This window comes from Entelurus aequoreus, linkage group LG12 (genome assembly GCF_033978785.1).
Source record: "Entelurus aequoreus isolate RoL-2023_Sb linkage group LG12, RoL_Eaeq_v1.1, whole genome shotgun sequence".
NCBI classification, from domain to species: domain Eukaryota; kingdom Metazoa; phylum Chordata; class Actinopteri; order Syngnathiformes; family Syngnathidae; genus Entelurus; species Entelurus aequoreus.
In genome coordinates this window covers 46,520,827-46,536,316 of record NC_084742.1, presented here as the reverse complement: position 1 = coordinate 46,536,316, position 15,490 = coordinate 46,520,827, and the positions used below count along the sequence as shown (strand labels likewise).

The window sequence follows — 15,490 nt, the reverse complement described above, 5'->3', positions numbered from 1 at the left end:
TGTTGGTGAATCTTTTGCAATTTGTTTAATGAACAATGGAGACTGCAAAGAAGAAAGCTGTAGGTGGGATCTGTGTATTAGCAGCCGGCTGCAGCAACACGACCAGGAGGACTTTGAGTTGGATAGCAGACGCGCTATCCGACGCTAGCCGCCGACCGCATCGATGATCGGTTGAAGTCCTTCGTCGTGCTGTCGATCGCTGGAACGCAGGTGAGCACGGGTGTTGATGAGCAGATGAGGGCTGGCGTAGGTGGAGCGCTAATGTTTTTATCATAGCTCTGACGAGGTCCCGTTGCTGAGTTAGCTTCAATGGCGTCGTTAGCAACAGCATTGCTAGGCTTCGACAGGCGGCACAGTATTAACCGTGTGGTTACAGGTCCAGTGTTTGGTTCGGTGTCTCCTGATAGTAGTATTGTTGATCTTCTGTCTATCCTTCCAGTCAGGGGCTTATTTCTTTTGTTTCTATATGCAGTTAAGCCCGATGCTATCACGTTAGCTCCGAAGCTAAAGTGCTTCACCGATGTATTGTCGTGGAGATAAAAGTCACTGTGAATGTCCATTTCGCGTTCTCGACTCTCATTTTCAAGAGAATATAGTATCCGAGGTGGTTTAAAATACAAATCCGTGATCCACAATAGAAAAAGGAGAAAGTGTGGAATCCAATGAGCCCTTTTACCTAAGTTACGGTCAGAGCGAAAAAAGATACGTCCTGCACTGCACTCTAATCCTTAACTCTCACGTACCTCATCCACTAATCTTTCATCCTCGCTCAAATTAATGGGGTAATCGTCGCTTTCTCGGTCCAAATCGCTCTCCCAGCTGGTGTAAATAATGGGGAAATGTGAGGAGCCCTTCAACCTGCGACGTCACGCTACTTCCGGTACAGGCAAGGCTTTTTTTTATCAGCGACCAAAAGTTGCGAACTTTATCGTCGATGTTCTCTACTAAATCCTTTCAGCAAAAATATGGCAATATCGCGAAATGATCAAGTATGACACATAGAATGGATCTGCTATTCCCGTTTGAATAAAAAAAAGTCATTTCAGTAGGCCTTAAATGAACACATCTTACAATGTTTTGGGTTTGCTTGGATTGGAGCCAATTGGAATATCAGATTGATTTCTGGGGATTTTATGATACTGTATTACTGTATTGACCCAAATATTTTGCCCAAGATCCAGTTTTTGAAATATATATTTCTGATCACAAAAATGTTTGGTCTGGACCAAACATTTTTTTAAATGGTGCACATATTAACCGTTTATGCACACTGGTATTTTTGTCATGGTACTAAAGGCTGTGCAGTAATGTACTTGGCTAGCTTTCGGGACATACTGTACGTGACCAAAAAAAATACTGTCACCTGTAGGTTATTTTTATTATATTCTTCTATGTTTACCCGCCTTAGGTTTCACAAAAAGGTTCTAAGAATATACAGTTAACCCTTGTTTATTACTGTTAATTGGTATCAGGCCCAGAGGTGTGGACTCGAGTCACATGACTTGGACTCGAGTCAGACTCGAGTCATGAATTTGATGACTTTAGACTCGACTTGACAAAATGTAAAGAGATTTGCAACTCGAATTAGACTTTAACATCAATGACTTGTGACTTCACTTGGACTTGAGCCTTTTGACTTGACATGACTTGCTACTTTCTAAACCTAAAGCTTAAAAAGTTATTTGGGAGCGCTCCGTAGCTTTCATTTTGTACGTGTCTGTCTATCTATCAGCGTGTGTGCTGCGTGTCAGCGTGTGTGCTCTCAGCACAACAGCCAATCAAATTAGATCTACATTGTTTTCATCCCACAGCATTCATCCAATCAAATTGCAGGACAACCAATGAACAAGAGTTGTCAAACAACGCGCCAGTGAGAAAGATTTATACCAAAGTTGGTTTCGCTCGGGTATAAAAACTACGACTTGGTCAACAAAAAACGAATTGCCGTATGCAAATCACGCAGTTCGAATATTACAGACGGAGACGCAACAACTTCCAACTTTGTTCGACATTTGAAGTTGCACAAAGAAGGGTACGTTTTGAATGTAAGCTAACGTTTATTGGCTAAGTAACGTGACTTTTATTTGCTGTGTAGTTAAATCAGTGAGGCTGCAAACTCACTGCTAACGTTATAACCATAGACATCTTATAAGTAGACGCAGCATGGAGCGCTACTGCCTACAGGCGCAGACGAGACGCGGGGCCGCCATCTTGGAGTGGTGATCCGCTCCACTCAGTGCAATTCATTTGGCAGGAGCAATGAACTGTCAGCGCATTTAATTCATTTTACCTCACTGAATACCACTCATTTTCACGCGCTTTTTTGTCATACGTGTAGCTATGATAACGGACACATGTTTTATTATTCATGGTTTGCTTAACAGTAATACAATATTCTTATATGCTATAAGTGACCAGACGTCCGAGATCAAAACTGGGAATATAAACCCAGAGAAGAGGGAGAAAAAGGGTCAGCTATTTTTAAGTTGAAGAAACAATATGATTAGGTTATATATACATGCGTATATCCTACATAAACAATGTATGAATACATTAGATATCTATATATCTTATAGACTGTATCTCTGTTGCTGCAGCAACATAGAGTTTATTCTGTCTTGACACTTTGTATTGATATTTTGTATTACATTCTTCCCTTAAATGATCATGTTTACAGTGATTGTTATATATGTATTTTTTATGTATGTCGCTTTGGTTAAAAGCGTCTGCCAAATACTTAAACATATATAAACACCTGAAAGTCTTTATACCAGCTAAAACCACCAATCTGTTTCATTGGATTCAGAATAAAACCAAATGCTGCCTTACCCAACAATGTTAGTATTTGAATATTGTTACTTGAAGACTTATTCCTGGTTACAATTATACTGTTAAGAAAGTATTGTCTTATATTTTGCCTAAAATGAGAATGCATCATAATCAGTGGCGGCTGGTGAATTTTGTTTTAGGTGGGGCTGAAAGTTTGTAAACCAAACCCCTGTAGGGGCGTCATCCTCCCCCAGAAGATTTCTTTGTGATTTTCACATACAAATATTGAAGATCTTTGCTCCTTCTCAACTCTGTGGTAATGTTATTTTCATAAAATACAACCAATAGTACATTAATGTTAAATCTTACTTGTGAAAAGTAATCCCCCGATTCCTATTTTCAACAGTCCGCTCATTTGAGCAGGAAAACGCTGAACACCAGCCCGGCATCTTTGTTTTCTACCTGTCAACTGTCAGTTTAGGCTGCTCGCCGGCTCCTCATCACCACTTCAAGCTGCAAATTGCTCGCGTCACAGCAACCAATGCTGCGTCTACTTATAAGATGTCTATGGTTATAACGTCATTGCAAACACGGCAATCTGTTGCGTCCACTGCAGTTCGCTACCTTATTCATACTTTTTGTCAAGTGATTTTTTTTAAGCAGGGTTGCATGAGGTACCTACACATAACGTTACGTTAGTCAATGTATCAACCACAGTAACGTAACGTTAGACGGCGGTCAGCAGCACCGCATATTTTAGCCACCTACAAAAAGACAAACATAGTCAAATAAAGGTCAGTTAAAATGTATACTATATTAAGAATATTTGTACATATTGCATAGGGCCCTGACATCTAAAAAGTACAACTCTGTTCATTGTTATGTTCATGTATTTGTTATGTTTTTCATGTGTACGCACACATCAACACACATACAGTACGAGATGAGATCAATGAGATAAGGTAAGAACAGAATAGAAACTGCTGTGGAACTAGTTACAATGCAATATGCCATGGAAATACAATGTTAACACTTTTGTACAAATAAGTACAGTTGCACTTGTTTTTGCAAATGTGTTTATTCTGTAAAGGAATGAGTTAAATGTTTAAAATTGTTTACACTATTAAAATGACTGGTTAATAGTGCTATTATGAATTGCAATGTCAGTACTATTTTTTTTCCTGCAATTTCAAATGCACTTGTTTTAATAAATAAATACAACGTTTTAAAAGCCTACACAATCTGTGTAAAAATATTAGTCTGTGGTTAAAAGGACTTGAAAGGACTCAAAACTCAAAATGCAGGACTTGTGACTTGACTTGAGACTTTCCTGTCTTGACTTTGGACTTGACTCGGGACTTGCCTGTCTTGACTCGGGACTTGACTCGAGACTTGAGGGCAAAGACTTGAGACTTACTTGTGACTTGCAAAGCAATGACTTGGTCCCACCTCTGATCAGGCCTGACCGTGGTAAATCAACTAGGAATGAATAATTATAGAATTTTTTTATAGCTTGAGCAACATAAAGAACCTCTTTACGACCTTCTAAATAAATAAAACACACAATAAAAAAGTCACCTTTACACTTGCTTAATCCAATACAGTACTGTTTCCTGAGGCTGAGCCAATCAGAGGCTATGATACTGAACAGCGGGCCTTCAGCTCATCAAAGCCATGCTCCCCCCACCATCACCCTCCCCACCAATGCCAGCACATCATTAAAGGAGTTAAAGGACTCAAAGGACTCCAATGACATCACAGGACTCCAAAAACATCATAAGACTGTAAAGACCCTCTCCATCAAAGAAGAGGATGTACGCCGGCAGTTCTTGAAGCTGAATACGCGGAAGGCCCCCGGGCCGGATGGTGTCTCCCCCTCCACTCTCAGACACTGTGCGGACCAGCTGGCTCCTGTCTTCACTGACATTTTTAACACCTCTCTGGAGCTATGCCGCGTGCCGTCCTGCTTTAAGACCTCTACCATTGTCCCTGTCCCTAAGAAAGCACGGATCACAGGACTAAATGACTACAGGCCAGTCGCGCTGACGTCTGTGGTCATGAAGTCCTTTGAGCGCTTGGTCCTGCCCCACCTCAAGGACATCACCGCCCCCCTCCTGGACCCACTGCAGTTCGCCTACAGAGCCAACAGGTCTGTGGATGATGCAGGGAACCTGGCCCTCCACTTCATCCTGGAGCATCTGGACTCCCCAGGAACCTACGCTAGGATCCTGTTTGTGGACTTCAGCTCTGCCTTCAACACCATCCTCCCTAGACTGCTACGAGACAAGCTCTACCAGCTCAGCGTGCCCAACTCCCTCTGCAGTTGGATTAATGACTTCCTGACAGACCGAAGACAGCACGTACGGCTGGGGAAGATTGTCTCGGACAGTCGAACCACAAACACTGGTACTCCTCAGGGCTGTGTGCTCTCCCCCTGGCTCTTCTCCCTGTATACAAACTGCTGCACCTCCAGTCACCAATCCGTAAAACTGCTCAAGTTTGCGGATGACACCACCCTCATCGGGCTCATCTCGAATGGCGATGAGTCCGCCTACAGGAGAGAGGTGGACCGGCTGACGTCCTGGTGCAGCCTCAACAACCTGGAGCTGAACGCCCAGAAAACAGTGGAGATAATCATGGACTTCAGGAAAGTCACAGCCCCACCATCCCCCCTCACCCTGATTGTCTCTCCCACCCCCGTCCCCATTGTGGACTCCTTCCGTTTCTTGGGCACCACCATCACCCAGGACCTCAAGTGGGAGCTGACCATCAGCTCCCTCATCAAGAAGGCCCAGCAGAGGATGTACTTCCTGCGGCAGCTGAGGAAACTTAAGGTGCAGACAGAGATGCTGGTGCAGTTTTACTCAGCCATCATAGAGTCCATCCTGACCTCCTCCATCACAGTGTGGTTCCCCGGCGCCACAGTCCAGGATAAGAATAGACTGCAGCGCATCGTACGTGCTGCTGAGAAGGTGATTGGCTGCAAGCTCCCATCCCTCCAGGACTTGTTCTCCTCCAGGACCAGGAGGCGTGTGGGTCGGATCACAGCTGACTCTTCTCACCCTGGACACACGCTATTCTCCCCTCTCCCCTCAGGCAGGAGACTACGCTCCATCCAGACCCACACCTCCCGCCACCTGAACAGTTTTTTCCATCAGGCAAATGAACAATAACTCCTAACAGCAGCTCCTTGAATTCCTTGAATCCCTTCTAAGTCTATCTGATAGCTCAGTCACAGCTCTTTTTTATACCAAATATGTGTTATATGTGTTTTATGTCGCACGTTTGCACCAAGAAAAATTCCTAGTTTGTGAACCTGTTCTCAAACAATGGCAATAAAACGATTCTGATTCTGATTCTGATTCTGATTATTGGTTTGGTCTCAACTAGTGGCCAATAGTACTGTAGTATTGGTGTTTTTCTAGTTTTTTTGGGCACATGTATGATTAAAATGCTTTATTTAGGTCCAAAATATATAGAATGCCCTTATAGAGTGAAGCCGCAAATACAATCGCATGTGGCAAGGGACAACTGTACTTTCAAAGAGCGCCAGTGCATTCTCTTGTACTGTATAAACCTCTGGATCCCAACCCCTCTTTTCCCTTTGTTTTTGGAAATATATATGTGTAGTTGGTATGGTTTAAATCAGGAGTGTCAAACTCATATTAGATCGGGGGCCATAATCTACTCCCGAGTGGGCCGGACTGGTAAAATCACGGCACGATAACTTAAATATAAAGACGACTTCAGATTGTTTTCTTTGTTTACAATAGAACAAGCACATTGTATTCATATTTATATATATTTATATTTTCTGAATAAATTATGTGATAATGTTCATCAGTCAACTCATTGGTGTTCATTTTCAATCTATCAAGATAAAAAAGTTACACCAAAATACAGTATATTATTTATGGAGTTTGATCATTTTCCTCGACTGATGCACAAACATCATGTGGTTTATTTTGTACATATGTAGCATCATCTACAAAGATACAAATAATTGCTATTGCGATATCCAGTGGACACATTTAAAACAGCTGTTTCTTTCATTTAAAAATTTCAGGTTAATTTTTAAACTTAGAAAACTCATCCCGCAGGGCGGATAAAACCTGTTCGCGGGCCTGATCCGGCCCTCGGGCCGTATGTTTGACACCCCTGGTTTAAATCCTTCATACTGGTATTTTTGTCATGAAACCAAAAGCTGCAGAATTTAAAAAAAAACATTTAACATATTATAAATATACATAATGATACATATACAACATAAGAATAAAAAAAGTATTAGGCAGATTTTGTGACGTAAAAAAATTCTAAAATACAACATGTATATTTTAATTAGCACCATAATAGGGTGCATGAGCCTGGCCTATCTATTTGCACATATAAATGTCAAGACAACGACCTGACTGTTTTTGTTTTATATTTGAGTCAATACAATTATACAAAAACATAAAATTAAGCTGCTTATCAAGCATGTAATGTTCGTGTATGCATAACTTTACCTACAACCTGGATTTCTAAAACAATGTATTAGTATTGGCGATGCTAATGTCAAATCTTCTCAAATGTACCTTGCATCCAGTTTCATCTCATTCCTTAATCTCTAAAGACAAAATATTGTAAAGACTTCGAAAATATTGTTTTTCTTTAGTATTTTACTCTCTGTTGACCACATTTCTGGAATCCACTAGTTGCCAGGCGGCCTGATTCTAAAACTTGGGAGATTCTGCATCAAAGCTTGGCCGACGGAGGAAAAAGTTCGTTACCCACCCGTTCCCTCTCTGTCGTCAATAACCTCTCCACAGCTGATTTCACCTGGATGGATGCACATGGTGCACAAGGAGCGATGGATGGGCGGATGGATGGGGATGGAGATAAAGAAAGAGAGGTAGAAGATGGCAGCATACAAAGCCAGTCAAGATCATTTATTGAGCATGCGCCAAAAATCAAGCAATTAAATAATGTTCATTAAACAAAATATCAGCAAAATCAGTTGCATTGGAGAACTTCATCCAGTTAAGGCAAAGGGCACACATCAAAATGCCTCCAAACAGGTTATTGCATGTACTGCAAGGAGCAAAGAGGCCGACCGACTTAAGTGACGCGTGCCTCGTTGCTCCCGTCTGTGACAATAACCTTTCATATTAAATAGCAAAATAAACTGGTTGCTTAGCATTAGCATGGGGATATCAGAGCACACATTCATGCTTGCAGATGGGCAAACTTTGTGTCATTTAGCCTCAGAGGAGGAGGAGTGTGTCCAATGTGGGGTTGAAGTACAAAACCCAAAACCAGTGAAGTTGGCACGTTGTGTAAATGGTAAATAAAAACAGAATACAATTCTTTGCAAATCATTTTCAACCTATATTCAACTGAATAGACTGCAAAGACAAGATACTTAACGTTCAAACTGGAAAACGTTATTTTTTGCAAATATTAGCTCATTTGGAATTTGATGCCTGCAACATGTTTAAAAAAAACTGGCACAAGTGGCAAAAAAGACTGAGGAATGCTCATCAAACACTTATTTGGAACATCCCACAGGTGAACAGGCTAATTGGCAACATGGTGGGTGCCATGATTGGGTATAAAAGCAGCTTCCATGAAATGCTCAGTCATTCACAAACAAGGATGGGGCGAGGGTCACAACTTTGTCAACAAATTTGTGAGCACATTGTTGAACAGTTTAAGAACAACATTTCTCAACCAGCTATTGCAAGGAATTTAGGGATTTCACCATCTATGGTCCGTAATATCATCAGAAGGTTCAGAGAGTCTGGAGAAATCACTGCATGTAAGCGATGATATTACGGACCTTCGATCCCTCAGGCGGTACTGCATCAAAAAGTCAGTGTGTAAAGGATATCACCACATGGGCTCAGGAACACTTCAGAAAACTACTGTCAGTAACCCCAGTTTGTCGCTACATCTGTAAGTGCAAGTTAAAACTCTACTATGCAAAGCGAAAGCAATGTATCAACAACACCCAGAAACGCCGCCGGCTACGCTGGGCTCGAGCTCATGTAAGATGGACTGATGCAAAGTGTAAAAGTGTTCTGTGGTCTGACGAGTCCACATTTCAAATTGTTTTTGGAAACTGTGGACGTTGTGTCCTCCGCAACAAAGAGGAAAAGAACCATCCAGATTGTTATAGGCGCAAAGTTAAAAAGCAATGGGGGTGTATTAGTGCCCAAAGCATGGGTAACTTACACATCTGTGAAGGCACGATTAATGCTGAAAGGTACATACAGGTTTTGGAGCAACATATGTTGCAATCCAAGCAACGTTATCATGGACACCCCTGCTTATTTCAGCAAGACAATGCCAAGCTACATGTTACATCAGCGTGGCTTCATAGTAAAAGAGTGCGGGTACTAGACTGGCCTGCCTGTAGTCCAGACCTGTCTCCCACTGAACTTGTGTGGCTCAATATGAAGCCTAAAATACCACAACGGAGACCCCGGACTGTTGAACAACTTAAGCTGTACATCAAGCAAGAATGGGAAAGAATTCCATCTGAAAAGCTTCAAAAATCGGTCTCCTCAGTTCCCAAATGTTTACTGAGTGTTGTTAAAAGGAAAGGCCATGTAACACAGTGGTAAAAATGCCCCTGTGCCAACTTTTTTTCAATGTGTTGCTGCCATTAAATTCTAAGCTAATGATTATTTGCAAAAAAAAATTAGGATTCTCAGTTCCAACGTTAAATATCTTGTCTTTGCAGTCTATTCAATTGAATATAAGTTGAAAAGGATTTGCAAATTCTGTTTTTATTTACGAATTACACAAAGTGCCAACTTCACTGGTTTTGGGTTTTGTAAAAAAATAACAGCTTCAACTGCAGAATTTGGTCATTAAAAAAAATAAAAAATTAATAATGGACTAACATTGGCTGCATTGTTGACTGTTTGACTGCAATTGAATCCTCATCCAGCTCAGCTGAGGCCAAAGAATCACAGTGGCAATTTGGTGTTCAAACCTCCATCATTATGCAATAATCAGTGCACTAATGAAGCAGCTTATCAACTAGCGAGATTATAGAGCAAGTGTAGAAGCTCATTAATGGAAAACCATTAATCATGTCGTTAACAGTATGCTGCAGTGGCAAAGTGGGAAGCTGCTTTGGGAAAGAAATCTAGAACAGGAGCCTTCCAGGGTCCTGTTGAGAGGGGTTGGTGGGGTGGGCGCTCGCTGTGTTCGGTTTCTATGGTAACTGCTATACGAGGATGAAGGTATCGTTAAATATCATACACAAACACGCCTTACCTCTTGGTCCAGGCAAACCTGGTGGCCCCGGCAGCCCAGAAAAACCAGGGTCTCCAGGCTCTCCTCTGAAACCAGGTGTACCCGCATAGCCAGGGCCAGGCTCGCCAGGCCCTCCAGGCCGACCCTTAGCACCTGGATACCCTGGGAAGCCTTTTTCTCCACGCGTGCCGTAGCCACCGTCCCCCTGCAGAGGGCGTTTTGTTTCATCATTGCAGTCAGGCAGAGATGATTGTTTTTGTGGTTAAAACACTCACAGGTGGGCCGGGGGATCCGGGGTAGCCGGGTGATCCATCCCTGCCTGGTTTTCCGGTTTCTCCAGTAGGTCCTCTGGGTCCTGTCGCTCCAAGCTCTCCCTTCCCACCCCCGCCGAAGTTTGTGTAGGAAGATGCTCCCTTTTCTCCCTTACGGCCAAAGAAGCCCTGTTCACCAGGCCGACCCTGGGGGTGTGTGGGGAGGGGGGGGTTACCGCAATATGGTCAGGATGAGACATAACGATTGGGTTCGGCAATAGGTCAGACTTTACGCACAGGGGATCCCTGACGGCCGGGGAAGCCAGGTGAACCGCCATCACCGGGCTCACCCTTTGATGCAGGAAAGCCTGGGCTGCCATTCGCACCCGGCAGTCCAGGGGGCCCGGACAGCCCTGAGGAGCCACCTCCAAGACAGTTGCAGTCACCAGGATCGCCTTATGGAGGGAAGGCAAAGACAGGAAGTGAGAGACTGTGATGACAGAAAAACTTGTTGGATTGTGCTAGGATCTGGATTTGTACCTCGATAACCCTTATATCCTACGTTACCCGGTAGTCCCCGAGGGCCTGGCAGCCCTGGAGAACCCGGAGTGCCAGGGGTTACTGCAAAGACAGCCATAGAGTTGAGCAACTGGTTAGAGATACAAATGGTGTGGCTTTCAGATTTCCCACTGTTTGCTGATGAGCACTAATGCACTGACGGGTGAAGATGAATTCTTGCAATGGTTGATTTTTCCAATCCAAATGCTGACTAAGCAGCACAGTGCAGCTCCAAGTTACAGTGTGAAATCTGTGTTAGTTGGGTTTCGTTGATCATGACAGCTTTGATAGGCTTGAACTGCAAGGTGACAGATGCTTGTTTATGTAAGAATGTTGATATCTTATATAATCTTAAACAACACAGCTTCACAATAGCATGAACCAAAATTCACTGACTTTACACTGCGATGCCTACAAAGCTAAGCTCAAAAGTGTATGTGTCCTGTGTGGGAGTTAAATGTCCATGCTGCATTGTTTGCATTAGGGGGTGGGCAGATTGATCCAAATATTGATAGCATTGATACCAAGTGGGCTCATTGTCATGCTGGTATGAGATTTAACCAAGTAATCGTACCAAGTGTAGTATCAGTATCTTAGACTTCTTTTTATTGCCATTCAAATTTGAACTTTACAGTACAGATAACAACAAAATTGTGGTGCATTAGCTCGTTGTAGGGCAGGATAAAAGAGCAATAAGGTGCAGATATAAATAAATACATTACTGTACAGATAAATATATTGCACTTTTGCATATGCATCCATGTTTATGGATGTATGTTGTATTGTCTTTATATTCCAGCGAGTTAATCCGTTTTTGGTGGGAATTGAGGGGATTATTATGATGCGTTCAAGAGTCTTATGGCCTGAGGGAAGAAGCTGTTACAGAACTAGAGGTTCTGCTATCTATACAGCACAGTATTGTCATATTGTTAACAAACTCAGGGAATAAGTCATTAGACACGGGAGGGCTTTGACCAAAGGATTTGAATGAAATCCAATTGTTTTCCGGGCTTTTGTCACGTGATTTTGCCGATGAATGTAATAATAAAAGGGATTTTATTTGGCTGATATTGTCGCATTGTCTTACATAGTTGTGTTTGTGTATTAAGTCATCACAAATACATAGTGTTTATTTGTCCTGTGTTTTATTCGGATTAGAATCACAATTAACAGATTAAAGGCCAAATCAAAATATCATTCAATGAAGTAAAGTTAAAAAAGTATGACTGATAGTCACACACACACACTAGGTGTGGCGAAATTGTTCTCTGCATTTGACCCATCACCCTTAATCAACCCCTGGGAGGTGAGGGGAGCAGTGAGCAGTAGCAGTGGCCGCGCCCGCGAATCATTTTTGGTGATTTAACCCCCAATTCCAACCCTTGATGCTGAGTGCCAAGCAGGGAGGTAATGGGTCACATTTTTATAATCTTTGGTATGACTCGGCCGGGGTCTGAACTCACGACCTATAGGTTGATTGGCAACACTAAATGGTCCCTAGTGTGTGAATGTGAGTGTGAATGTTGTCTATCTGTGGCGATCTGAGGGACAAGCGGTTGAGGATGGATGTTAGGGGTGTCAAAGAAAAGATTTTCACATTAATCGCGAATCTTATTTGTAACAATTCTTAATCGATTCAAAAAATCAAACATCGATTTAATTCTTGTTTTTGTTTGTTTTATCTGTCCTGTACAGCCACTCAGGCAAATTATATTGTTGATGTAGATCAGGGGTGTCCAAACTTTTTCTACCGAGGGCCGCATACGGAAAAATTTAAGCCTGCGGGGGCCATTTTGATAGTTTTCATTTTCAAATCATAACAAAATATATGGATTTTTTTTTTTTACCTTTAGGGCCCCCGGGACCATAAAGTGTCTAAGTCATTAAAATGTTGAAAACAAGTCAAAGTATTTAAAAAAATTTTTTATTTAACGCTTACAGTAAATCTCTACAGTATATCAACTTCAGGTTGATATACAATTTAAAAAACCAAAAAGGTTTTATGCCTTTGTTTTTTATAATAAAACTGAAATATGCAGTATTTTCCCCACTGCCCAAAACAATCAGAAAGCAATGTTTGATGTGAAGTAATAGAGCCTTAAAAACATCAATAATGCAGGACACCATTGATATTAATTCATTGTTATTTTTGAGTAATCACAGTGAAAAGATAAATAAAATCCCATTAAATATATTTAGGATACAAAAGGTGCCCCACTCAAAGTGATACATTTGTATTAGGTTTTTTGTACTTTCAACACTTAAATTACGAGATCAACTTCAGATATATCTGTCAATTTTACGTTTGAACTATTATTTTGTTTGTTTTATGCTCTTTTGTCAAACAAAATGTTGATGTTTTTGTATGGCAACCACACAATATATGCAATCTTTTCCACATAAAACATTTTAAAGTGAAATATTTGAAATAATTGGAGCCTTGAATAGGTCAATAATTCATTATAACATTGATTTTTATTTTTTATTTTTTAAGCAGTGGCAAAAAAAGAAAAAGAAAGATAGACAAAAGAAAAAAAGCAGCCTGCATGGCAGCTTTGTGTCAACATTGCAACTTTTTCTAGTTAGATTTCACTTTGGACACCCCTGATGTAGATGCTCATATCTGCTGTACAGATTGACTTTATTAAAGAGAAGTTTGTTGCCTTATTTGTATTTGACTTTATTAAATGTTTGGGAAGCATTTCATTAAATAAAACCAGTTCTATTTAAAGGAATAAAGAAATTGATAAGAGCTGTTATCTATTTTATGGAGGACTGTAGTTAATCATAGAACTGTAAGCCAATGTTATTAAAAATGCTTGATCTGAATCGAGAATCGTTTAAAATAGAGAATTAATTCTGAATCGAAGCGTTACACCCAAGAATCGAATCAAATCCAATCGTGTGGTTCACAGCCCTCATCTTAAAAAATCTCAAGTCAAAAGTGTTGATATCAGTATGAGTATCGGCATTTTCTTGGTATCAGATCAATGAGAACATTTTCATGAATGCCCACCCCTAGATTGTACAAAAGGATTCATGCAGTGTGTTTTCCTAACTCCTTCTACCTGTGTCTCTGTTGCATGTAAAATCAATGAATTATGTTCACCAGCGACACCCTGTGGCCAAAGATGAAAAAAAGCAGCTCTTCCATCTAAGCCTGAAGCCAAACTTACCACTGCACCTTGCACAGCGTTAAAAGAGTTAAGCTACCGCCTGCTGAAAGTTGAGTCGGCTGCGCTGATTTGTTTAAATTTCTCCCAGGCCAGCAAAATATTGCCATGATGGTCATCGCAATATGGCTGCTGCCTGGGTTCTACCTGTATGTGACTGACCGTCGGGCCTGTCGGGACCCTCGGGATAGATGACGCAGGGCTCACTGGGCCGGCCTTGGAGGACAGTAAAGTCAGTCAGCCAGGATTTGAGTGTTGTACCTGTTTTACTTATAACTTTCTTTACTTATAAACATGGATGCTGTGTGCCCGCCTGATGATGACACAGTAGCCTTAGCATGAGGTTAATGCAATCATGAAGATGAAAAAAAACAAAAACGCGCTAAATGTGATCATCTCCACCTTTGATGGAAGTGACAAGAGAACTTCAATTAACTGGTCAACATACCGGAGGAGCCAGGAGGTCCAGGAGGTCCTGGAAAGCCGGGGGACCCTGGATTTCCGGGGGAGCCTGGGAATCCTTCAGAACCATATGCAGCTACACCAGGGCTACCTTTCTCCCCCTTTGGGCCTGGGGTCCCTGGGAAGCCCTGGCTGGATGGGCGACCTACAGACAAGAAAAGATTGGTTGATCAGAACTCTGCTGTACATACTTGTATGAGGGTCTGTGCATGCACTAACCTGGACCAAAACCCCCAATTCCTGGTGGGCCGGGTGGTCCTGGGAACCCTGGAGTTCCTTGGTCACCAGGGGCACCTGGACGCCCATTAAAACCTGGTTCACCTTGTAGACCTGAAGACGGAAAACAAGAAGACTAAAACCTGGAGAGAGCTTCCATTTTAGTTTGGATTTCAAGCCTTGAACGTTACCTTGAACATAAGTGCCAGGACCGCTGACATACGCAGGAGGTCCTGGGATTCCAGGCTCTCCTTGGTCTCCCTAATAAACAGATACCATTCAACCAGGACAGTTTTAATTGAAATGACAACACAATGTGATGAAGACTGAGTGCCTGATCTACTTAAAGGGGAACTGTACTTTTTGGGGAGTTTTGCCTATCATTCACAATCCTTATGTAAGACCAGCAAACATATGTCTGTCTTTTTTTTTTGCATTCTAACTCGTAAATAAACGTTAGCAAAAGTCCGCTAACAGTATAGCCAATGGGAGTAGCACTATTCCGCTGATAAAAAACCTCCATCAATGTTTTATATACATGCTGCAAGTATATATATCTGTAATAACAGGCAAATGCATAATAGAATGTAATATTTATGTGTTTTAGTCATTTTAAGCATATGGCAGCACAGTATTTCACAGACGCATCAAAACTTTGCTTTTCCCTTCAACAACAACAGCACTACTAATCATGACAGACTTCATGAGAGCCATCAAAGACTATTTTGGGACAAATGATGTTCCAGAACCTTATATTTTTAAGCCGACATTTAAGGGAGATGATCTACAAGTTGTCTGCTCTCACTGGGATGCCGA

At 41.7% G+C, this 15,490-nt stretch overlaps 1 protein-coding gene across 3 annotated transcripts in view; it reads right to left on the bottom strand.

The window, feature by feature from the left end:
• col4a6 (collagen, type IV, alpha 6) overlaps positions 1-15,490 on the bottom strand; it is a 186,396-nt gene that overhangs the window by 26,008 nt on the left and 144,898 nt on the right. Inside the window, exons 18-26 of one of the 3 annotated variants that reach the window (XM_062066123.1) lie at positions 14,866-14,935; positions 14,678-14,788; positions 14,445-14,603; positions 14,159-14,212; positions 10,806-10,886; positions 10,563-10,720; positions 10,290-10,472; positions 10,036-10,219; positions 7,543-7,587 (exon numbers count right to left, since the gene is read on the bottom strand). In XM_062066123.1, coding sequence (XP_061922107.1) covers positions 7,543-7,587; positions 10,036-10,219; positions 10,290-10,472; positions 10,563-10,720; positions 10,806-10,886; positions 14,159-14,212; positions 14,445-14,603; positions 14,678-14,788; positions 14,866-14,935 — 1,045 coding nt within the window. The remainder of the gene's footprint in view (positions 1-7,542; positions 7,588-10,035; positions 10,220-10,289; positions 10,473-10,562; positions 10,721-10,805; positions 10,887-14,158; positions 14,213-14,444; positions 14,604-14,677; positions 14,789-14,865; positions 14,936-15,490) is intronic. The other 2 variants (XM_062066124.1, XM_062066125.1) reach the window with 2 other exon arrangements.